This window comes from Gymnoscopelus microlampas (assembly GCF_963454915.1).
Source record: "Gymnoscopelus microlampas genome assembly, chromosome: 9".
Taxonomy (NCBI): Eukaryota; Metazoa; Chordata; class Actinopteri; order Myctophiformes; family Myctophidae; genus Gymnoscopelus; species Gymnoscopelus microlampas.
Genome location: NC_139946.1, coordinates 53,844,033 through 53,867,976, shown reverse-complemented (window position 1 = coordinate 53,867,976; position 23,944 = coordinate 53,844,033). Strand labels below are relative to the sequence as shown.

Here is a 23,944-nt window from a genome sequence, read left to right as displayed (position 1 = left end):
TTTGAAATAATAATAACTTGATTTTGTACAAAACTTTTTTTTTAAAAGTAACATTTGTTCATGACCCATATAAAAATGGGTCAGTGACCCTAAAATGAGGTCCCGACCTTAAGGTATGTTTAGGAAACACGTCACTAATGACCTAACTTGGCCCTACCTGCCTGGTAGTAAAACACCCTCCCCCCTCCCTCCCTCTCTGTCCTTGTAGGGAGGAAAAGCTGTCCAACAGGTACGATCAGCTTCCAGTATAGGCCTGCCTACAGAACAGACCCACAGAGGGTTCTAAGTGGGGAAGTGTGTAGGGGTTTTGTGTAGTTTTATTCTGCAGGTTCTACTTCCACTAAAGTCCCAGGATATTATGACCTTGTTTGGGACAACAGTGCGAAACAAAGGCAGGGCCCAAAACATGCTGCAACCTGAATGACAGTAACATACCTCCTGGGTGTTGATGTCAGTCAGTGGTGGGTGTGTGGGTGTTAGAGTCGTTAGTCAGAGGAGAGAAATGTAAGTAGACTTTATGCTAGTTTATCTGAGGAGGAGGCAGGTCTATGGAAAGCCAGGGATAAGGAGGAGGTATGAGAATTACTGAAAGGAAAATGGAAATAATGTCAGTCGTTTGAGAGGAAATGGGTCTGTAAATGTGTTTCTATATTAAAGGACTACTACTTTATCTCATACATGCGCAAACCTGCCCTTTGCGATGCCTTCCTTGTGGCATTTAGGACTCCTGCTCTCCTTCCTCTGTGACGGCGCATGTTTGGGTAAGAGGACTCTTCACAGCTTTGTCAACATACTGGACAAATTATGAACCGTTGGATTTCATGTGGTTTAGCCTTTTTATCTGTTACAGATGAGTCTCTATACAGATGGCTTACATTCACTGTTTAAAGGGCTTTGTGTACTTTGTTGCGTGCCGGTGACGCACACCTAAAATATCCGATCTACAAGCTCACACAACACGCTGCGTTGCAACACATTGTGAGCTTGTAGATCGGCTATTTTAACTATTTTTGGGTGACACGTAAGACAAAGTATAAAATAGGCATTTACTTAAGGCATGTTTTATACTTTTCCAGACTGATTCAATCGATTATTAGTATGTTTGCGTCAATTCATAAATACAAAATAAATATATCAATTAAACAAAAGTAGTTGATAGAATACTCGCTAAGAAAATAATCAATATGATCGTTGAAGGCCTAACATTAAGGATATTAACCCATTAAAACGGGCAACGCATCTGTGTCATTTTAGATTTTAGACTATTAGATTTTAGATTTTAGGTTTTTGACTATTGCATTTCATTATATTCTGGGATCAGCAAAAAAGGGATCTCACGTCTTCAACTGGTGCTAAATTCTGTTGCTATAGACTACTGACAAAGTCTAGGAGATATGACCATATTACACCAATCCTAGCTGCCCTTCACTGGCTGCTGGCAAGTTTCAGAGTTGATTTTAAGATTTTACTGATGACTTTTAAAGCCCTGCAAGGCCTGGCTCCTACTTATATCTCTGATATGCTGGAGCCACTCAGACCGGTACACAGCCTTAGATCCTCAGGTAGGGCCCTCCTGGAAGTTCCCTGGACTAACCTCGCCATCAGGGACGATCAGGCTTTTGTGGCCCGGGCACCCAGGCTCTGGAATGCCCTGCCTGTGGATCTAAGGCTAGCTAAGTCAGTGTCATCTTTTAAATCTCTCTTGAAAACTCATTTGTACACCAAGGCCTTTTCCTAGATTTTAGTTCTGTTATATATGTTACTTTCAATATATGTCTTTATGTATGTTCGTTTATGTTTTGGTTAGATTTTTGATTTTTAAAATGGACTATTGTTGTTTATCCCTATGGATGTTTTATCTTGACACTGTAAAGCACTTTGTCAACATTGTTTTCGAAAAGCGCTTTATAAATAAAGTTTATTATTATTATTATCTGCTATTTCTGAACATTTTTGAAAGATCTTGAAAGTAATTTTGAAAAAGTTTGAGAACTACTGATTTAGAAGGCATTTGTAGAATCGGCCTCAGATCTTAATGGGTTTAATAATGTTACAGTAAATGAAAAACATCGACGGAAAAGTGTGTGAACAAATCCAGTTAAAGTCTATCTTTCTGCTATGTTCAGATAAAGAGTGTGTCTTCGGCATCGTTGGACGTCCGGTCTCGTTACCTTGCGTTTCCGACGGATTCCGACTGGACTCTGGGAACGTCTCTGTTGAATGGAGGACAGAGGACGAGGTGGTGTTCAGGTCGGTGTGGGAGGACGCTCTGCACGTGAGGACGTGGAGCGCGCTGGACGCCAACAGCACCAGAGTGTCCTCGGACGCTCCCACCACGGGGAACTTCACTCTGGAGCTGTCTGTCCCCGACCCCAAAGAAGAGTCCCGGACCAACTATAGCCTGTTTGTCATGGTCTCTGGACAGGAACCACGCCCTGCACTGTGCAACGTGTGCCTCATGACGGGAGGTCAGTGACCAATTAGATTGAAGATTTGGTTGCTACCTTGCTTGGTGCTCAACAGTGTTGATTTCGTCGACTAAAACTATGACGAAAAATGTTTTCACTGCCGAAAACTAAATAAAAACTAAGCTATGATGACTAAAACTAAGACTAAATATATTGACAATTTCGTCAACAAATACAAACTAGACTAACATGTTAGAGAGAGACGAGAAGAGATCCAGTAGAACTAAAAGACAAAGTAATTTTATGTTTGGTTGCGCTAGGGTGTGCGTGCGGAAAATAGCCGATCTACAAGCTCACAACGCGTCGCGCTGCGACGTGTTGTGAGCTTGTAGATCTGCTATTTTCATCAGCATGCAACAGAATCAGCCACAAAATCAGCCACATCAGAATCAGCCACAAAATCAGCCATTACGACGCCATCAAGGCACCGCCATAATGCATTTTAGTCAACTAAATCAACTGTAGATTTAGTCTACTATAATCTGATGATATTTTGTCGACTGAAACTAGACAAAAACTAAAACATTTCAGATGACTAAAATATGACTAATACTAAATGGAATTTTATTCAAAACACTATGACTAAAACTACATCAAAATTTGCTGTCAAAATCAACACTGGTGCTCAAGGAACCTGTAGTACTTTTGGGTTTCTATCCCGGTGGTTCACCCTTTTGATATAAAGTTTTGTAGGCGTTAGGCCCGGGCCACAGAACCCCATAACTCTGAGGGTGTACAAATGGAACCATTTGTACCCACAAGGGCCCATTTGGTTCATTTGTACACTGGCTTTCGATCCCTCTAAAAGGACCCCTGGGCAGTGCACGAAAACATGTTACATGTAGTTTTTGTGAGGAATGAGGCAGATAGAGAAATGGATCAGACAGCCATAGAACATGTCTGCTGTCACCCCAATACAATGGAGCTCAATGGCGTGTGGTTTGTGGCATGCAAAGTGCCAAAACATAAAACTTTTAACTCAACTGCAACGTGTTTTTCCAGAAATCAATGCCGTAGGCTATTTATGGATGACTTCTTTCTGCTCAGATTTGACAGTTTGCGGGTGTAAGCTACATCACCAGAAAAATGTTCTCAATTAACCGGGAACACATCTGTGTGTAACCACTTTAACCATTCTTCTATACTTTGGCCATTAAAAACATTGCAGATATACAAGCTCATAGCGTGACACCGTGTGCCGCCCTATGAGCTTGTAGATCTGCTATTTTTGAAAAATCGTGAAAATGTGTGCACATCTTTGAATATATATATATTATTATTTTTTAAGCAAACATTTTTTTACTCAAATCTTTGCTTCTGGGGGGGTCCCTGGAACAACATATTTTGAGATGGGGGTCCGTGGCCAAATACATATCATTTTGGGGGTCCTTGACATGAAACGGTTTGAGAACCACTGATTATAGCAACATGCGTTTTTTAAACTGTTAGGATTTAGAAGATATTTGTAGAATCCCCCAGAAGCAAAGATTTGAGTTACAAATGTTCGCTTTGAAAAATATATTCAAAGATTTGCAGAATTTACTTAAGTAAAAGTCCCTGAATTCAAAATTTACTTGAGTAAAAGTACAAAAGTATTGGCATCAAAATGTACTTAAAGTACCAAAAGTAAAAGTACAAAAATATTTGAAAATGGCAGATCTACAAGCTCACAACGTGTCGCGACGAGTTTTGAGCGTGACACGTTGTGAGCTTGTAGATCGTCTATTTTCAAATAGCCTAGGTATAAAATAGGGCTAAAGTGGTTAATGTATGTTTCACAATATAATCATTTATATCTGAAAAGTAAATAGTAACTAAAGTTTTCAAATAATTGTAGTGGAGTAAAAGTACATTATTTGCCTCTGAGATGTAGTGGAGTTACTGGAGTAGGAGTAAAAGTATTGGAAATTGGAAATACTCAAGTGAAGTTCAAATACCTCAAAATTGTACTTATGTACAGTACTTAGGAAGTTACTTTCCACCACTGAGCAGAGATATAAGTGGATAATAATATTGTGTATTCTGTCCCTCTGTGTCCAGCGAGCTTCAGCTCTCCTCTCATAGAGCGAGAGGAGCCAGAGGCTCTGGGAGAGGTGACTCACTTCATGTGTCAGTCCAGCGGGGGCTTCCCGGAGCCGTCCGTCCAGTGGCTCATCAACGACACCCAGGACCCCCCCGAGGGCTCTGTGGTCAACACCCACAAGACCCCGCTGCACCCGGGCTCCCCGCTCTACAACGTCACCAGCCGCCTGGCGGTCAACGTCTCCCCGGACACCAGGGTGACCTGTGTCATCCAGAACCTGTCCATGAACCAGACTCTGACCTCCATCAGCGGTGAGTGAGGGTGGGGGGAAAGTAACATCAAAACCCATTAAGACCTGAAGCCCATTCTACAAATGTCTTCTAAATCCCAACAGTTTTCTGAAAAACATATGTTTCTATATCAGTGGTTCTCAAACTTTTTCATATCAAGGACCCCCAAAATTATATGTATTTAGCCGCCGACCCCCATATCAAAATATGTTGTTCCAGGGACCACCAGAAGCAAAGATTTTAGTCAAACATGTTTGCATTAAAACAATATATATTAAAAGATTTGCACACATTTTCAAGATTTTTCAAAAAATAGCCAAAATAATGCTTTTTAGCTCAAATATTTTTTTTTACTTAAGGTAGGGTAAGTGATTTTCTTTGGTTAAAATAAGTGTTAAATAGCTCTATATTCTGATAGTACTCATTGCTATAGAGCAGTGGTTTTCAACCTTTTTCATGTCAAGGACCCCTAAATTGATATATATTTGCCCGCGGAGCCCCATCTGAAAATGTTTTGTGCCAGGGGACCCCCAGAAGCAAAGATTTGAGTTGAAAATTTTCGCTTTTAAAAAATATATACATTCAAAGATATTGCACATTTTCAAGATTTTTCAAAAATAGCAGATCTACAAGCTTGTAGATCTGCTATTTTTGAATAGCCAATGCTAAGTGTTTGAAATGATTGTGACGCTATGTTAACTAATTTCACTGGGGACCCCCTGGCACACCCCCCCAAGGACCACTGGTGGTCCCCGGACCACTGGTTGAAAACCACTGCTATAGAGTGTTTGTTTAGTAACAGGAGTCTCCATGTCTCTCCAGCTCTTTATTAAACAGAAAAAGAATTTTCAGGTCAGGATACCAGTTTTATCCAATCAGGATAGAGAACTCAGTCGGGATACAGATTAAACAAGTGAAATTGGAAGTGATGACATAAAGTAATGAACAGACACAATTGGAACTTGAACGCTATAACACATAAAGCTGATAAATGGGTTCTCTCTCCTGATTTTGTCACCTAGCAGAACATGTATTTTCTGTTTATCAAAGAGGTGGAGAGACGCAGAGACTCCTGTTACTGAACAAACACTCTATAGCAATGATGTCTCATGCTTACTAGCTCAAGCTTGTAGATCTGCTATTTTCAAATGATGTTTTATACATTTTTGACATTTGAAAACGTTTAAAATGGGACATTCTGCATAATGAGTACTTTTTACTTTTGTGCTTTAAGTATATTTTGATGCCAATACTTTTGTACTTGTATCAAAGTACATTTTGGATTCCGGACAGTTTTACTTGCAGTTTTGATACTTTTACTTAAGTAAAAAAAAACAAAGCATGCAAGTACTTTTTCCACCACTGACTGTTTGTATGGTACAGATGGAGACCAGGTGAGGCATGTTGAGAGTCGAGCCACAGAGGCCATGTGGATGTTCAGTCTGGGTCTGTGTGTGGCGGTGGGCGCCATGGTTCTGGCCGCCATCGCCTACCAGGTTCACCTGGACCGCAACAACTACAAAAACTACCCAACATGCAAAGGTAGAGACAACTACAAAAACTACGCAACATGCAAAGGTATACCCGTATTGCATGCATTATTATAATGCATGCTGTGCTGTTTTAACCATTGTGTATGGTAGAGTAGGCTATGTTTTCTTTTACAATATATCAGTGTTGATTTTGACAGCACATTTTTATCTAGTTTTAGTCATATTTTATTCATCTGAAATGTTTCAGTCGACTAAACATCATAAGATTATAGTCGACTAAATCTACACTTGATTTTGTCGACTAAAATGTATGTTGGCGGTGCCTTGATGGTGTCGTAATGGCTGATTTTACACTTGGTTGCATGCTGAAAATAGCAGATCTACAAGCTCACAATGCGTCGCGACGCGTTGTGAGCTTGTAGATCTGCTATTTTCAGCATGCACACCCACGCGCAACCAAACATAAAAGTACTTGTCTTTTAGTTCTACTGGATCTCTTCTCCTTCTTAGTCTAGTTTTTATTTGTTGACTAAATTGTCAATATCTTAGTTTTAGTCATCATAGCTTAATTTTTATTTAGTTTTTATTTAGTTTTCGTCAGTGAAAAAAGGTAGTCGACCAACATTTTTCGTCATAGTTTGTCGACAAAATCAACACTGCTGTCACAACATATTATGTATCTCTTACACACACCTCTGTTTGATGAGTCGGAACACTTATTTGTTTTAGCTCTTGCTCATTTGATTTTGCTATTTTTATCATCTGTTTAAGACAGTAGGTAGCTGATATATAGCACTTTTACCTTAGCGCTAGGTATACTCTTAGTTGCTTGTTTTAGAAGAAAATGCACTTAAGACTTCTGGTGATTAGTAGTTTCGTTCCCTACCTATGTTGAATGCACTTATTGTAAGTTGCTTTGGATAAAAGCGTCTGCTAAATGACTGTAATGTAATGTAATGATGAAGCCGTTTAGTTTGTTCAGTACATCACACAACACTTAAACATCCTGCACTCTGACTGAACTTATGAACTACTGCTGTATATGAATGAATACCAGTCATTTCGCCCATTCCGCAGTTCGCCCAAAAAGTCGGACATTTCGCCCAGACATTTCGCCCAAAAAATCGGACATTTCGCCCAGACATTTCGCCCATTTTCGCGGACATTTCGCCCAGACATTTCGCCCATAGATAGTGAAGCTAGCTGGCCGTTTGTGTGCGAGAATGAGAGAGGGTTAGGGTTAGATAAAAGCTCTCTCTCTCTGTGTGTGTGTGTGTGTGTGTGTGTGTGTGTGTGTGTGTGTGTGTGTGTGTGTGTGTGTGTGTGTGTGTGTGTGTGTGTGTGTGTGTGTGTGTGTGTGTGAGAGAGACGCAGTCAGTGGGGCAAACGCAGTCCCCACGAAAAATATTTACGATTCTGTCCCTATCGGTACATAACTCGGACGGCGCGTAGTCGACTAGCAGGACCATCGGCTGGTCGTTGCGGGCACTCGTGCCTGGAGGCGCTCGGGCGCAACTCCTCAGCCTCAAGGTCTGCTGAGTCGGCGCGCCTCCGTCATGGTCCAAAACTATACTTTATCGGCGAAAAGTCCGCGGATGACTGAAAATTCCCCTCTTAAATAAAGCCTTTTATAATGAATCTCGCACAACTGATTGATTATATATTTATAATGAATGTCGGGCGAAATGTCTGGGGGTGGGCGAAATATCTGGGAAAAACGTCTGGGGTGGGCGAAATGTCAGGGCGAAATGTCTGGGGGTGGGCGAAATGTCAGCTCAAAAACACGGGTGAAATGGATTTAGGGCGAAATGTCTGGTTACCATATGAATTATTGTGATCTATGATCGTAATGTTTACTTTTTCCATGTGTCATCTAGCGGACTTTCATCTAGGGGACAAGTGTCACTTGGAGGAAAAGAAGCATCGCCATCTAGCTGACAAGCACGACCTGGAGGACAAGGAGCGCCGTGTGACCGTAGACCTGGAGCAAGTGGACTCTTTGATTGAGACAGACGTGTAAATGTACACATACTGAACATTATTTAGGAAACGTTACTGCACTGAGGTGGATGTGGCGGGCGGCACTCCAAAATAAGAGCATGCAAGACAAAGGCTCAGTTATTCATTCTTTATTGGAAAAAAACAACAATTGAAGATTGAATAACTGAGCCTTTGTCTTGGGTAACACTTGCTCATAATGTACCCTTAATTCATGCTTAATTTATGATTACTTAATACATTATTTATGCGTTAATTAAGCATGAATTCATCATGAATTCCTTGTAATTCATCATTGATTCAGGTATTAAGTAACTTTGCTTAACTAATGATGTTAATTAATGATGAATTCATGCTTAATTGACACTTAAATAATGTATTAAGTCATCGTAAATTAAGTGTTAATTACGGGTACCTTATGAGCAAGTGTTACCTTGTCTTGCATTCTCTTATTTAGGAGCGCTGCCACTTCCACTGGTAACCTTTTGGAACTAGTGGTTCCTGTGACTGAGCACCCTCTGCTCATGGGAGCGTCCAGACGAGGAGGAAGCACCCGCCTATCTTCCAACTGAACATATATTTTGTTTACCGTGACATAGTGTAATACAAGAGAGTCTCATTTTGGTTCAAGGGTTCTAGTTTGAGACCTTAATCTACACTGTAAACTCTGTGTTAATGTAACTCTGAGAGTGTACAAATGAAACCAAATGGACCCTTGCGGGTCCATTTGGTTTCATTTGTACACTCTCAGAGTTACAGAGGACCCCTGGTGGTGAAACTAGAGCAATGATTCATACTGTACGTTTGCATCTTCTTTTTTCCATTCAACCATGTTCATGTGTGAACATGTGTGTGTCACTCCATACCAGTTATGCAACACCTGTACTGTATGTCACAACAAGGGTGTGGTAATTGCTGACTAATGGCTTTCTGTTTTTTACTACGTTACTTTTTTTGTTTATTCCATTATAACCATTCCATTACATATTTACGGTATGTCATAAAAAAAAGGAAAAAAAACGTCCAAAAATAGCAGATCTACAAGCTCACAACGCGTCAAGATGCAATGCGATGAGAGTAGATCTGCTATTTTCACTATTTTTGAACTCTGTTAGTACCACCTCCTGAGCAGGGCCCACGTTAGGTTCTGAGAACCTTATCTGAAACAGAGCAATAGTGTTTGGAAACACATACAGAACCCGTGAAACACATTAACCCTTTAAGACCGGGAACGCATCTGTGTAACCACTTAAACCATTATTTTATACTTTGGCTATTCAAAAATAGCAGATCTACAAGCTCATAGCACGGCACCATGAGCTTGTAGATCTGCTAGTTTTGAAAAAAAAAGAATTTGTGCAAATCTTGAGACGGGGTTCCGCGGCCAAATACATATTTTTTTCAAAAAACTGTTAGGATTTAGAAGACATTTGTAGAATCCCCAAAAAGCAAAGATTTGAGTTACAAATGTTTTAAAAATATATATTCAAACATGTGCACACATTTTCACGATTAAAAAGAAAATAGCAGATCTACAAGCTCGTAGCGTGGCACTCGGTGCCGAGCTATGAGCTTGTATATCTGCTATTTTTGAATAGCCAAAGAAATCTTAAAATGACACAGATGCGTTCCAGGTCTTAATGGCTTAAACGGCACAATACGGTTCACTAAGTTCTTGTAGTGGAAAAGAGCCATAAGGGGCCGTGTGTGTGTGTCCACAGAAAGCTTTTAACCACTTAAACCCTATATGGTTGACCTCAGGGCTCTTTACTAGGGTGTTTTCTGTTGTGGGTAAAGCTTTCGCTGAAACTAGCAGATGGACAAGTCATCCCAATGCGTTGCAACGCGTTGTGATGACACAGCGTTCCAGCATAGCAGCGGTCCATAGTGTAGGTTAGTTGCAAGCGAGAGCTCTGGAAATTATTTCCAAAGCTCTCCTGCAATCAGAAATCGGTCTTTGAACACGGGCCCTGAAACCCTGAATTTTACTTGGTTGCACGCAGGTGTACAAAAAAACTGCAGATCTACAAGCTGACAGCGCGTTGCATCGGTGCGCCGCCGCGTATGAATCGGGCATAATAAATGTCCTAAAACTTGTACCCGTTTTTTATTTATTTATTATTACTTGATTGTAATTCAGCTAAAAGTAAGTTGAAAGAAAAATACTTAAAACATTAGAAAACTGTAAAAGGTTCCACAACTCTATTTCACTCTGGTTCATTTGTGTCAAGAACTGAAATGATGACAATCTGAGACTTATTTTTATGAATAAAATGTTATTTTGTCCATTCTGTATGGAGTATGTTAACACAATGTAACTAGTACATGAGCAGTGGTTGGAGGTGGTCTGACTGCTCTTCCATTGAGACATTTAGAGCATGGGTGATGCAACTTTGATGATGTAGAGCAGGGGTGTCAAACTCAATTTGGTGTCCGGGCAAGATTGGTCAAATTGTGACTTGAGGTGGGCAGGAACCAGTTGCGGACACACATGCGCGCTCACGCATTCAGTTATACAGCATTGTTTTTCAATCTGTTGTCTGAACTTGTCTCAGAAAACAAACAATGCAATTTGTAACAATAATAATAATTATAATAATTATAATTATTATTATAAACCATTTTAAGTAGAATAATTTAATTTGAAGTTAAACAATACCTGGTAATTTGTGTGGTTTGTTAAATAATTACATTTATAGAACAGTGGTGTAAAGTAACTAATTACATTTACTCAAGTACTGTACCTAAGTAAAGATTTGAAGTAGTTTTACTTTATTAGAGTATTTCCAATTTCCAGAACTTTTACTTCTACTCCACTACATCTCAGTCACTGCTATAACTACAGTTTATCATTTAAAAAAATGTTTTATGAAGATTAGCTACTTTAATTACTTACATTAAAATCAAACAATGCAATTTGTAAGGAGCCCATCCATTTGAAATAGAACGATTCAATTCAATACCTGGTAATGTGTGAGGTAATGTGTGGCAGCGGTGGCCTAGTGGTTAGAGGGGCGGCCTTGATACCGGAAGGTCCCTAGTTCGATTCCCCAATACATCACATCAATCATGAATCACCGCTGAATAGCCCTTGAGCAAGGCTTCCATGCAGGGTCCGGCTGGAAACAAGCTTCGTGCTTAGTCCGACACCCTGGGTAAACAACAAACTTTGCTTTGCTTTGTTATGGTAATGTTCTCATGAGAACGGCCAATAACATTTACAGACATTTGTAATGATTTCCATGATTTTTCAAAAATAGCAGATCTACAAGCAGATCTACAATAGCAGATCTACTTTATATCTGCTATTTTTGAATAGCCAAATAAATCTTAAAATTACAGAGATGCTTTCCCCAGATAGAATGTTAAATACACTCTGAGTTCAAATAACACTGAGGATTTCACTGGGCAAGCTCCTGAGAAATATACATACACACACATATATGATTAATGCTTCTAACTACCTATTATATATATACACACACATATATGATTAATGCTTCTAACTACCTATTATATATATATATATATATATATATATATATATATATATATATATATATATATATATATATATATATATATATATAATATAGACATAAAAAGGTTAGAGAACCACATTATAGCAACATAAGTGTTTCAGAAAACTGTTAGCATTTAGGAGACATTTGTAAAGATTTCCATGATTTTTCAAAAATAGCAGATCTACAAGCTCACAGTGCAGCACTCAGTGCAGCACTATGAGCTTGTAGATCTGCTATTTTTGAATAGCCAAATAAATCTTAAAAAGAAAAAAACGCTTTCCCCAGATAGAATGTTAAATCCACTCCGAGTTCAATTAACACCGAGGATTTCACTGGGCAAGCTCCTGAGAAATAAAAGAAGCAGCTTTGATAGATTTATTTTTAACATATCTAAGTCACTTGCTGCTTCAGAGAGAGAGAGAGAGAGAGAGAGAGAGAGAGAGAGAGACTGAGAGACTGAGAGACTGAGAGTCTGAGAGTCTGAGAGTCTGACTCCGACTCCGACTCCTGTGTGAGGATCAAAGAGTATAGCCATTACTACTCCACTAGTAGTTGAATAGACTCTTAACGAGCCAATCAGCCACAACATTCCACAGCTGCGGAGAGACAAAGCGGGCCATCAAAGGTACTTGCTGCAGCCAAGTAGCAGCGAGTGTGGGAGAGCAAACTCCGAATCTATGTCTGTTAGATGTAGTATCAATTTACTATTTTTAAAAGTATTTCCTGGGCCGCCACGGACCTTTCCGTGGGCCGCAAAACGCCCGCGGGCCGCGAGTTTGACACCGCTGATGTAGAGGGACACTATATTTCCACACTCACTCCAGAGGGCCACTATGCATATACTGTCGGGCAAACAACTCTTATATCTGTATTTGTAAACTAATGCCGTACTTCGCCATTCTATGTCACAAAAGTAGCAAAAATAGCCGATCTACAAGCTCAAAACGCGTTGCAGTGAGACGCGTTTTGAGCTTTTAGATCTGCTATTTTTGCTATTTTTGAATTGGAATCCTAAGTAACTTTTTTTATTTAAAATGCTAACTTTATGAACTTAAATACAAATACATGGGACATCAAAAAGACAATAGCATTTTTATACTAGTCATTAAGCTACTAATATAGACTGAAGTAATTAAAGCGGGTCATGTTTGCATGTTTGGAATCATAACAGCTGAAATCAATAATATATCAGTATTCCGATATTAACCTGCGGGGCCGCATTAAGTGAATGTGGGGGCCGCCAGTTGCCCATGTATGATTTAGACCATAGTGGTAGTTTTAAGTGAAAGTATTTAAGTCTATCTGTGGGTTTTATGAATATTGAACCAACGCAAAACAAGAGGTTATGACTAAATGACTACAGTGGATTCAATTTAAATTTCATGAAAAGTAACAGTTTTGGACACACAAGGTTCTCAACCGACAGCAACAATATATTTTTAGCCTACAATTTGCCTGTGAATTGGGAAAGGATTTGGAAACAAAGTACTTGATCTGCTGGTATTTTACCTCTAGGCCCAACCTCTTTGCCGAAAATAGCCGATCTACAAGCTCATCAACGCGCATCGGAGGTGTTGTGAGCTTGCACCGTAGATCTGCTATTTTCACCATTTTCAAAATGTAAAAAACTAAATTTGTCTGAAATTTCGTTTGAAAACATTTGACTTTTCGGTTTAAAGCAGGGGTCTTCAACAGGGGGTCCGGGACCCCTAGGGGGTCCTCAGAGTTACCACAGGGGGTCCGCCAAATCTTTGTGTGATATGATTTTTTTTTTTTTACATTAACCACTTGAACCCTAGCATCCCTTTTTTCTGAGGAGAGCTTTAGCCAAAAATAGCCGATCTACAAGCTCACAACGCCTCGTTTTTCTTTAATTTATTTAAATAATTATTCATTTCGTTTTGTAGGAAACGTATAAAAGGAATAATACTCAAACGGCCCACAAACATGGGTCCGCGACTCAAAAACGGGTTCCGACCCCAATGTTTGTGGGAAACACGGCTCTAAATCAAGTAACAGTCAATCAGTGAAGTTCACAGCCGTATATCTCAGGGTTTCCACAATCGTGTGTCCTGGGATCTGTAGAGCAGAACAGACGGTTCAATACCGTCCACATCCTGTGTCCGGTTGGTCTCGGTGTGTCTCTCTCTGCATCGTGCAGTGTGTAGAGAGAGGTTCAGCCCTCCTGCACGGCGTTCACAGAATACAGGTCGGTACGACGCTGGGCTGTGATGGGGATCTGCTGCCGAACGTCTGCTAAATACTGCAGATCTGAAACACGCATAAACGTTAGTCACACATCACTGCTGTGGGGGCAGAAACCTTATTGTGTTTTTTTTGTAAATTAACGCCTACGTGATCATACTACATTATCACACAAAAGCATAAAATCTACAAGCTCATAGCGCGTGCTATGAGCTTGTAGATCTGCTATTTGACAACACATCAGATCCATGTCTCTCTGTCAGTAGTAGCGGGGGACACTCACCGATGTCTGCATAAATGACCTGCTCCTCCGCTCCAGCCTTGGACATCACCTCTCCCCTACGACCACACATCGACACATCGACACGTCACACACACCACAACACCATGACACGCACACATAGACATGAAAGGGGGCTTGAGCCCCTGCCCTTTTACGCGTCGGTAGAAAAGTGCCCTCTCCAGACGTTTCAACTGCCCCTAGCGGCCTAACGGTAAGGCCAACGGAAATGGCAGTGGATGTATTGGATGCAACTCAAAGTGAACTTATACTCAGGTATCTAGTTTGTTGCCGTACGCCCTTCCTAGCCTGTGTTATTAAAGAAAAACGGGCGACAATAGCCAAAACTCAATCAAAAATAGGCGATCGAAAAGTGGCCGTTTTCAAGATGTTTTGGTCATTATCTCTGGAACAGAAGGTCCAATCTGCTCAGTTCAAAACTTGCTGGATGCGTGACTTTGAGGACATTAAGCACGTAATGACACCTTTTCAGGTTTTCGGGCGTAAAAGTATGGTAATTGTTCAAAATAGAAATCCAATAGCTGCCCTTTTGAAATTCCAGCCCCTGCCTCTCCAAATCCACACCACTTAGCATTCAGGGAGGTTCACACACGTTTCCATCAATGTGCTTTTCAATGACTGTTGCATTTTTAACATCATTTTTTAACTTCATTTCACCAAATCACCAAAATGAAAATCAATCTCGTTTTGAAAGATAAATACATTGCCTGGTTATAATTGCACTCAGTGTGCATGTAGTCATAACACAAACAGCAGTTTACATTCATGTGAGTTAATCGCACAAAATAAACACTTCTGGTGTGTACAGATCTTTAAAGGGATAGTTCACCCCCAAAATGATTCCTATCGATAAGTCACCCCATGCCCATGGAGACTTGAATTCATGGATATTTCTTTGTTTTTTGTCGCATTTCTAAGTCGATAATTTGGCTTAGGAATGCCACAAAAAAACATATATAACATATTTTACAAATACAAATATCCATGAATTCAAGTCTCCGTGGGGTGACTAATCCATAGAAAAAAGTTAGGTTTTGCACCGAGTGTCACGCTACGAGGTTGTAGATCTGCCTTTTCTTTTTTTATCGTTAAAGTTTGTGCAAATCTTTGAATATATATATATATTTTCTAAGCAAACATTTGTAACTCAAATCTTTGCTTCTGGGGGATTCTACAAAATGTCTTCTAAATCCTACAGTTTTTTTTAGAAAACATATGTTTCTATATCAGTGGTGCTCAAACTTTTTCATATCAAGGACCCCCAAAATTATATGTACTTGGCCGTGGACCCCCATCTCACAATGTGTTGTTCCAGGAAGCAAAGATTTGAGTTACAAATGTTCCCCGTAAAAAAAAATATATATATTCAAATATTTGCACAAATTGTCAAGATTAAAAAAAATAGCCAAAGGAATCTAAGAAATTACACAGATTCTTTCCCAGTCTAAATGGATTCAGACTGTGTTAAATAGTGAAGTGTAGGTAAAGACTCTGACCATGGGTTGACCACCGTGCTGTGACCCCAGGCTACGTAGGACGCCGTCTCATCCCGGGCGGGCGAGGCTGTGGCCACGTACACCTGATTATCAAGAGCCCTGAAACAGCAGAGAGACAAACCAAAAGGTTCAAGCTTCATTTGTATTCCATTCATTCTATGGTAAAATCAACAGCAAGTTAACATTTTTATTTAAAAAGAAACTTTGTTTGTGTTCATTTATGAGCTAAAAGAGTGACTATGAGCTGACGAGCTGTTTCACCGTACAATGTAATTCAATGTGGAGCATATTTAGTCTCACTGCCACTAGTCTCACTTCTAATGCTGGAAGGTAGCTTCTGCCAGGACTTTTAAGCATTCTGACACATTTTTCAAGAACCACAGAATATTTATCTCCAGTATGATGGATCCCCTGATGGTTGCTAATCACGGAGGAAATCACTGTGCTTACGTGAAGAAAAAAATGTCATCGTGACCTCCCCGTTCTCTTGTTATACCCAGTTGAAAATGGGAGGCATGCGATAATCCGACAGACCTTTTCTCCGACTATGTGGCATCCGCGTGCGGTTAGGGTTAGGGTGCGGGTTTGGTTCGGGTTTAGTATTGAAACGTCGGAGCGCTGCGCTGTCGGAGGAATGCGCTGTCGGACTAACGTACTGCACCCGTTGAAAATAGCATGTTTCGCCAATAATACATAGTTAAAAAAAAAAAGTACACAGGAGCCGAGATACAGGATTTTAAAGTATTGAGTTAACCAGGAAGTGAATGGAGCAGTACATCTTCGGATCACGTTATCTTGGGTTCTGGACGTTTTCTCCCAGCACTTTTTTTTATTTTTTATCACGGACATATCTGTGTGAATGTGTTAATAAAGAAAGAGTGGGAGGTTTAGTCATGGTGTACCTGGCCCTCTGTAGCAGCTCCCAGTGGACCGGCCCCGTGGTCATGTTGAAGGCTCCGGGGTATACCAGCAGCTGACAGCCTGGACACACACACACACACAGCTTTCAATATCATGTAAATGTACAGAGATAAATACTCCAACAACAATAACTGACCTTTGCTGCGGTAGAGTTGTGCCAGCTCGGCGAACCTCATGTCATAGCAGATGCCAACCCCCACCTTACAGAATGCTGAAACAAACAACATTAATACATATTAATATTAAAGATAAAGTGGGTTGGCCATCTCTCACAGTTCGTAGAGAGCAACATTGTATTTTCTTTATTTATAAGGCCTTGTGTGGTAAACTTCCTTTATACCTAACCTCACTTTTGAAACCAAAGGTTACAAGAGCAGTGAACAAGGAAAGACTGCTTTCATGTATTATGCACACACAAATGGAACAAACTCCAGGACTCTCTGAAACTGGTGCGATTGGTCTCAATAGAGACATTCAGGGTGCTTCTTGAGGACACACTACATAGAGACATTCAGGGTGCTTCTTGAAGACACACTACATAGTGACTGCACCCGTTTCATGTAACACAATGTTTATTTGCATCTGTGACATTGTAAAATGTTTGTTATTGTTTTTCACTATGTACGTAATTTATATGCTGTGATCAAGGCGTCCTTGAAAAAGAGAGCTTGCTCTCAATGGGCTTCCCTGAATAAATAAAGAAAAAAGAAAAAAATAATATTGCAAAATTAAACTTTTTATTGATCATACTAAAACGTCACACAAAATATCTGAGACTATTAAGATTTCATGGAAGATGTTTCTGAACATATTGCTAGTTTGACCACCTCACATGCTCTAATCTTAAAATAATAACCGAAAATAGCTAATCTACAAGCTCTCAATGCGTCGCAGACGCATTGAGAGCTTGTAGATTAGCTATTTTCGCTTCCCAACATGCTTCCCATAGAAGACATGCTGGCTTCTATGGAATCCAAATGACTGAAAATGAAATCAGTGGTTGCGACTGAGAGCTTGAATCCATGTAAGTGTCTTACGTGTGTCGAACACGGACAGGCTGCTCCCCGGACTGAGCGTCTCAGACTCCTGGAAGCGGATCTTTCCCGGGACGTCGATGTCAAAGAGGTGGATCTGAAAGACCACAGAACCAGAGGAGGAAGGGGATGAAGAGCGGACGTCACGTTGCAACGCGTGGTGAGCTTATAGATCTGCTGGTTTTGAAAACTTTTGAAAGTCTATAACATACAGCATACTGTACATGGGCAACTGGCGGCTCGAGGCCACATGCGGCCCCCACCATCACTTAATGCGGCCCACAGGTTAATATCAGAATAGTGATATAATATTGATTTCAGCTGTTATGATTCCAAACATACAAACATGACCCGCTTTAATTACTTCAGTCTATATTAGTAGCTTAATGACTAGTATTACAAGTATATTGTTTTTTTTATGTCCAATGTATTTGTATTTAAGTTAATAAAGTTAACATAAGTATAACTAAATGCATTTGAAATTAAATGAAAATGTTATTTTTCAGGATTCCAATTGAAAAATAGCACAAAAAAAATCTTGATTCCAAAGCAAAAATAGCTGATCTACAAGCTCAAAACGAGTGGCACTGCGACGCGTTTTGAGCTTGTAGATCGGCTATTTTTGCTACTTTTGTGTGACATAGAATGGCGAAGTACAGCATTAATTTACAAAACAAGTTACAATTCGGAGATAAGAGGTGTCTGCCCAACAGTATATACAATGTGTCCCTCTGGAGTGAGTGTGGAAATATAGTGTCGCTCTACATCATCAAAGTTGCATCACCCCTGGTCTATAATGACATGCCCATAAGAGGGATATCAGGTTGAAAGTGGTTCAAACTGGGGATACATCGGCTGTATTAATTGCCGATACCCAGTGGTACTCAGATTATTTGCTTAAAGGGGTAGTTCACCCTCAAAATTACTTTTTTTCCTACCGATTACTCACCCCATGGACCCCAGAATGGGTCATGGAGTTTTTGAAACCCAGCGTCCATATTCTGGGGGGAACATTAGCCAAAAAATAGCCGATCTACAAGCTCACAGCTTATAGATCGGCTATTTTTGGGGAAGAGATTTGGTGTAGAAGTTAAAAAGTGGTCAAAGTACAGTCGTAGCTCATGTCCGGTTCTCTAAGACAGTGTTCCCCAACAGTGGGTTCGGGACCCATTTCTGGGTCACAGATCTATTTTTATGGGTTGCGGTTGAGTAAATATCAGCTTTTTTCCTTTCCTACAATTTTTATTAGGATAGAATTGTATACATTTAAAAGACAAAATCTAAGAAATCCCATGAATATAAATAAAAACAATCAGCTAGTGAAAACAGTTGTGAGCCAAACTATTTTCACAGGTTTGGGTCTTGGGGTCTTGAGCTAAAAGGTTTTGGAACCTCTGCACTCAGACCACAGGGGGGTTAAGAGGTCAATGGCTACTGTAGGAGCCAATATGGGTGTTTTTGATCTATGTGAAATATTACTCCTTATATGGTGGTGCACAACCAAGCCACAAGGGAGCATATGGCACCTTGGTGGTGGTTCACGCCACCTACTCATTGATATAATGAACACACGTGTGCGACTCCGGTGTGTTTGGACTCGGAGAGAAGCAACAGTTCTTACCGCATGTAGTACGCACACTATCACTTGGCACACATTTAAAGAACATAGAAACAAAAGGAATTAGGAAATACACACACAAGGGTGACTTTGGGGTATTATTATAGCCAATACACAAGTGCTGCTGGAAGGAGCCAGGCTGGAGTGAGCGAGGTGAGCGCGTCAAGAAACAAACTTTTGGTGAGTCCAAACGCCACCGTGACCGAACTGAAGGCGGTATTGGGCCAAATTGAGTTCAATCACTACAGCTACCTTTCTGTGTTTGAGCATCAGGGCTCCGTCGGGGCCAAATACAGGACAGGTGTTGTACAGCTTTCCGTTGTCCTCCTCAGGGATGGAACCTGGTACACAAGAAGACTTTAGGTGAGTTATCCTGCTTCATCACAGACCATTCTGGAAGAGGCTCCTGGGGAGTCATTGCCATATAGTTCAAAAGCATAATTTATGTAATTTTGAAAAGCTTCAAACATTTTGTAAATGTTCTCAATAGAAGAGCAGGGAGACACAATACAACCACCCCATTGTATAAGTTATATTGTATTAACATACTCTACCATACAGAGTGGACAAAATACAAATGTATTCATTAAAATAGGCTAAAACTAAAAGGGGAAAATATTAACCCTAAAAACAAAGGTTTTAGAATAGGAAACCAAATAAAAACAAAAATGAACAATTCAAAAGTAAAGCTAACTAAAATGATGTAACACTAAAAATCATCTATGAAGCGTCTGTGCACGCTTTCATTCTACCCTTTTCAGCTTCTATAAATCAAGGGCTTTCCTCATTATACATGAAAAACGTAAACTAATTACAAACTAAACTAAAACGAGTTAATTCATGAAAATAAAACAAAGCGTATGACTTTGACACCTGAGTCTCTCTGTGGGAGATGCATGGGAGAGCCTGACACACAAAGGCAGGGAGAAGAAGTAACTATAACTAAACTGAAAGAAAAACAAAATCTCTAAGGAATATTAACTATAACAAGCCGTCCTTACCTCCCACTAGGTAGACCTGGTTGTCTCTAGCAGCCTGTGACAGCATGCTGGTGGATTCTCCAGGGATCCTCTCTGCATACTCTGGGAAGAAGCTGGTTCCATATGGAGAGTTGAAGCATTCCTTCAGGGATGGATTATTATCGTTAGAATCACTTATGAATGTGCTTTCCACTAGGGGGAGCAACAGTTAATCCAACTCGAAAAATGGATTCAACCCATTAAGACCTGGAACGCATCTGTGCAATTTTTTTGATTTGAGCTAAGCATTATTTTACACCTTGGCTATTCAAAAATAGCAGATATACAAGCTCATAGGGCGGCACCGAGTGCCGCCCTATGAGCTTGTATATCTGCTATTTTTGAATAATCGTGAAAATATGTGCAAATCTTTGAATATATATATTTTCAAAGCAAACATTTGTAACTCAAATCTTTGCTTCTGGGGGGTCCCTGGAACAACATATTTTGAGATGGGGGTCGATGGCCAAATACATATAATTTTGGGGGTCCTTGACATGAAAAAGATTGAGCACCACTGATATAGAAACATACGTTTTTCAGAAAACTGTTGGGATTTAGGAGACATGTAGAATCGGCTTCAGGTCTTAATGGGTTAATGGAGAATCGATAAAATTAAATTTCAAAAATAGCAAAAATAACAGATCCACAAGCTCACAACGTGCCGCTTCTGGATCTGTTATTTTTAGCTGACAGCATTGTACAACGACATATAAAATAGGGCTTTTGTGGTTAATCAGACAAATCTATTTTAGGCGATGATGAAAAAAATCTATTAGAATTTTATATAAATCAATATTCCACAGAATTGTACTCACAGGGCCCGGACGGTTGGCGTAACCGTCCAGGCACCTAGAGGCTGCTAATCGAGCCAGACAGCGCGTCGCGGGTTCGACTCCCGATCCCGACGACCTTTGCCACCCCCCATCTCTCTCCCCATTTCCTGTCTACTGTTCCTATCAATAAAGGCTGAAAGAAAGACCCCAAAAATATGTTAACCCATTAATCTACAAATGTCTCCTAAATCCCAACTGTTTTCTGAAAAACATGTTTCTATATCAGTGGTTCTCAAACTTTTTCATGTCAAGGACCCCCAACATGATATGTATTTGGCCGCGGACCCCCATCTCAAAACATGTTGTTCCAGGGACCCCCCAGAAGCAAAGATTTGAGTAAAAATGTTCCCATTTAAAAAGTAATATATATTTGAGTTAAAAAGATTTGAGTTAAAATGTTTGCTTTAAAACAGTATATATATATATTCAAAGATTTGCACACATTTTCAAGCTTTTTCAAAAATAGCAGATCTACAAGCTCATAGCGCGGCACTCGGTGCCGCGCTATGAGCTTGTAGATCTGCTATTTTTCAATAGCCGAAGTGTAAAATAATGCTTTTCAGCTCAAATCAAAATATGACACAGATGCTTAATGTGTTAAAAAGGAAATAAACAGAAGTGTACTCACAGGCAGCATCACCAGCTGACTGCCTTCATCAGCAGCCTGTTTGATGAGAGTCATGGCTCTGCTCAGGTTGTCTGCCTTCACCTTACTGACATGCAGCTGGATCACTGCCACACGGAACTCTGATCACATGCACACGCACACGCACACACACACACACACACACACACACACACACACACACACACACACACACACACACACACACACACACACACACACACACACACACACACACACGTTACTATTTATTGATTACTATTCGATACTGCATTCATCTGCACAGAAACACTAAACATAATTGTCGCTGACGGATGGAAACTTGTATGTTTAAAACAGTTACTTTTAAGGAAGTGGGAAAAAAAACTGAGCCTGTGTTTCAATGGATCCAATAAAGTTAGTATGTAGCCACTAGCTCTTGTTAATTATTTACATTGGTTCAATATTTATAAAACCCACACAGACACAGTAACCACTTTCAACCTGGTGTCCCCATTATGGGCATGTCATTATAGGCCACAATTGTCAAAATGAAATATTATAGAAGGTTTCTGCCCAAGAGCGACTATTTGCAGGCAGCAATTTGGGATTATTATTTATGCAGGTATTTTTTGTTAAAGGGTTAAAGCACAATATTGTGATAGTAATCATTGCTATAGAGTGTTTGTTCAGTAACAGGAGTCTCTGCGTCTCTCCAGCTCTTTAATAATAAAGAAAATACATTGGTATCCTGACCTGAAAATGTATTTTCTGTTTAATAAAGAGCTGGAGAGACATGGAGACTCCTGTTACTGAACAAACACTCTATAACAGATTACTACCAGAATATAGAGCTATTTAACACACTTATTCTAACTTAACAAATATCACCATGGCTACCCTACCGTTTGTCCACTCAGAGTTACAAGTCAATAGACAGCACTGTGTTCTACTCTATGTAACAAGCAACTGTTCATTACAATATACAAACATTTGCCTAGCCCTGAAACATGACTGTCATACCATGACAGTCATGGACCCACTTGGTCCTGGTTTTCTATTTTATTTTACATTTACAACTCTCACATGTACATAAACGTTCACATTTCAAATATAAAGTGCTGACCCCCAAAGGCATGGATGTTACAAGTTGAGCCGGACCACTATAAGTACCCGTATCTCCCGTATTGTTCAATAACAAGCATTTTAATCCGATCGGCGGCCATTTTCTATTATTTATTTAAAACATTTGTAACGTATCAGAGTGCAATACACCTCCCAACCAGTAGTGTCGCATAGTTGAAAGCATCGGAGAAAATTCGGAGAAAATGGCCGGCCATCGGATTAAAACGCTTTTTATTGAACAATACGGAATATACAGGTATATACCTTTGCCGGATCAACTTGTTACATCCGTGGCCGTGGGGATCAACACTTTGTATTTGAATTGTAAACGTGTATGTAGATGTAGTATGTTGTAAATGTAAAACATTCTTAAACCAGGAACAAGTGGTTCCATGACGCTGTTGTGACAGACGAGCGTCATGTGAACCATGGATACAAGTCAACAGACACTGTGTAGCACTGTGTCCTCTCTCTGTAACAAGCAACTGTCTGTTCATTACGATATTCAAATAAACATTTGGCCGAATTCATGTTGCTGTTGAATGCATAATACAATAATACATGCCATCACAAGGTTTAATATACTTACTGGACATTGCTCTAGTTATAGCAGACATGAGTGCAGCAGCAGATCAACGTTCAATGTTCTGACATTTATTTACACATGCCAAAACATAGCTGTGTTCCGCTATCATATATAAAACTTCCGGTGGACGATCTCTTCAGAATAAGAGCACCCTCTAACGTAAACAGAAGCCATTGGGAAAAAAACGATTCTTTGCGTATTAAAACATTTAGTCCATGAGCCAGAGCCCCAAAATTGAGCCAGATATTGAATATTCCCTCTGGCTTTGTCCAATGTACCAATGTTGATTCTGGAAAGTTATGCAAATTTTGGCATATTTTCCTAGTGCCTAATTTGCATATTTAAATACACAATTTCAGAAAACTTGTAATACGATAAATCATTGTCTTCATGTAAGTAATCA

General features: G+C 39.9%; 2 protein-coding genes across 3 annotated transcripts; one reads left to right on the top strand and one right to left on the bottom strand.

Moving 5' to 3' along the window:
* The first annotated feature begins 313 nt into the window (after positions 1–313).
* On the top strand, positions 314–8,969 carry LOC311052017 (ICOS ligand-like). 2 transcript variants are annotated; one of them, XM_084066776.1, is made up of 5 exons: positions 314–761; positions 2,127–2,468; positions 4,509–4,802; positions 6,165–6,323; positions 8,152–8,969. In XM_084066776.1, the coding sequence occupies exons 1-5, from the start codon at positions 701–703 to the stop codon at positions 8,292–8,294; spliced, it is 999 nt and encodes a 332-aa protein (XP_083922902.1). In that variant the 5' UTR covers positions 314–700; the 3' UTR covers positions 8,295–8,969. The 2 variants fall into 2 exon arrangements, with proteins under 2 accessions (XP_083922902.1, XP_083922901.1); XM_084066775.1 differs by having other exon boundaries at positions 6,165–6,359.
* Positions 8,970–12,149: 3,180 nt separating this feature from the next.
* On the bottom strand, positions 12,150–23,638 carry nit2 (nitrilase family, member 2). The gene is made up of 10 exons (XM_084066783.1): positions 23,545–23,638; positions 21,855–21,973; positions 20,373–20,493; positions 19,624–19,712; positions 17,757–17,850; positions 16,856–16,930; positions 16,701–16,779; positions 15,799–15,897; positions 14,285–14,340; positions 12,150–14,067 (listed from the first exon to the last, which is right to left on the bottom strand). Exons 1-10 carry the CDS (start codon positions 23,570–23,572, stop codon positions 13,973–13,975), a joined length of 855 nt encoding a protein of 284 aa, XP_083922909.1. The 5' UTR covers positions 23,573–23,638; the 3' UTR covers positions 12,150–13,972.
* Positions 23,639–23,944: the final 306 nt, after the last annotated feature.

Coding starts and splice junctions, on each gene's coding strand:
- LOC311052017 (XM_084066775.1), top strand. CDS start 701: ATGCCTTCCTTGTGGCATTTAGGACTCCTGCTCTCCTTCCTCTGTGAC. Junction 4,803..6,164: donor GACTCTGACCTCCATCAGCG/GTGAGTGAGGGT, acceptor TGTATGGTACAG/ATGGAGACCAGGTGAGGCAT. Junction 6,360..8,151: donor AAACTACGCAACATGCAAAG/GTATACCCGTAT, acceptor TGTGTCATCTAG/CGGACTTTCATCTAGGGGAC.
- nit2 (XM_084066783.1), bottom strand. CDS start 23,572: ATGTCTGCTATAACTAGAGCAATGTCCA. Junction 16,780..16,855: donor ACAACTCTACCGCAGCAAAG/GTCAGTTATTGT, acceptor GTGTGTGTCCAG/GCTGTCAGCTGCTGGTATAC. Junction 14,341..15,798: donor AGCACGGTGGTCAACCCATG/GTCAGAGTCTTT, acceptor GTGTGGTCGTAG/GGGAGAGGTGATGTCCAAGG.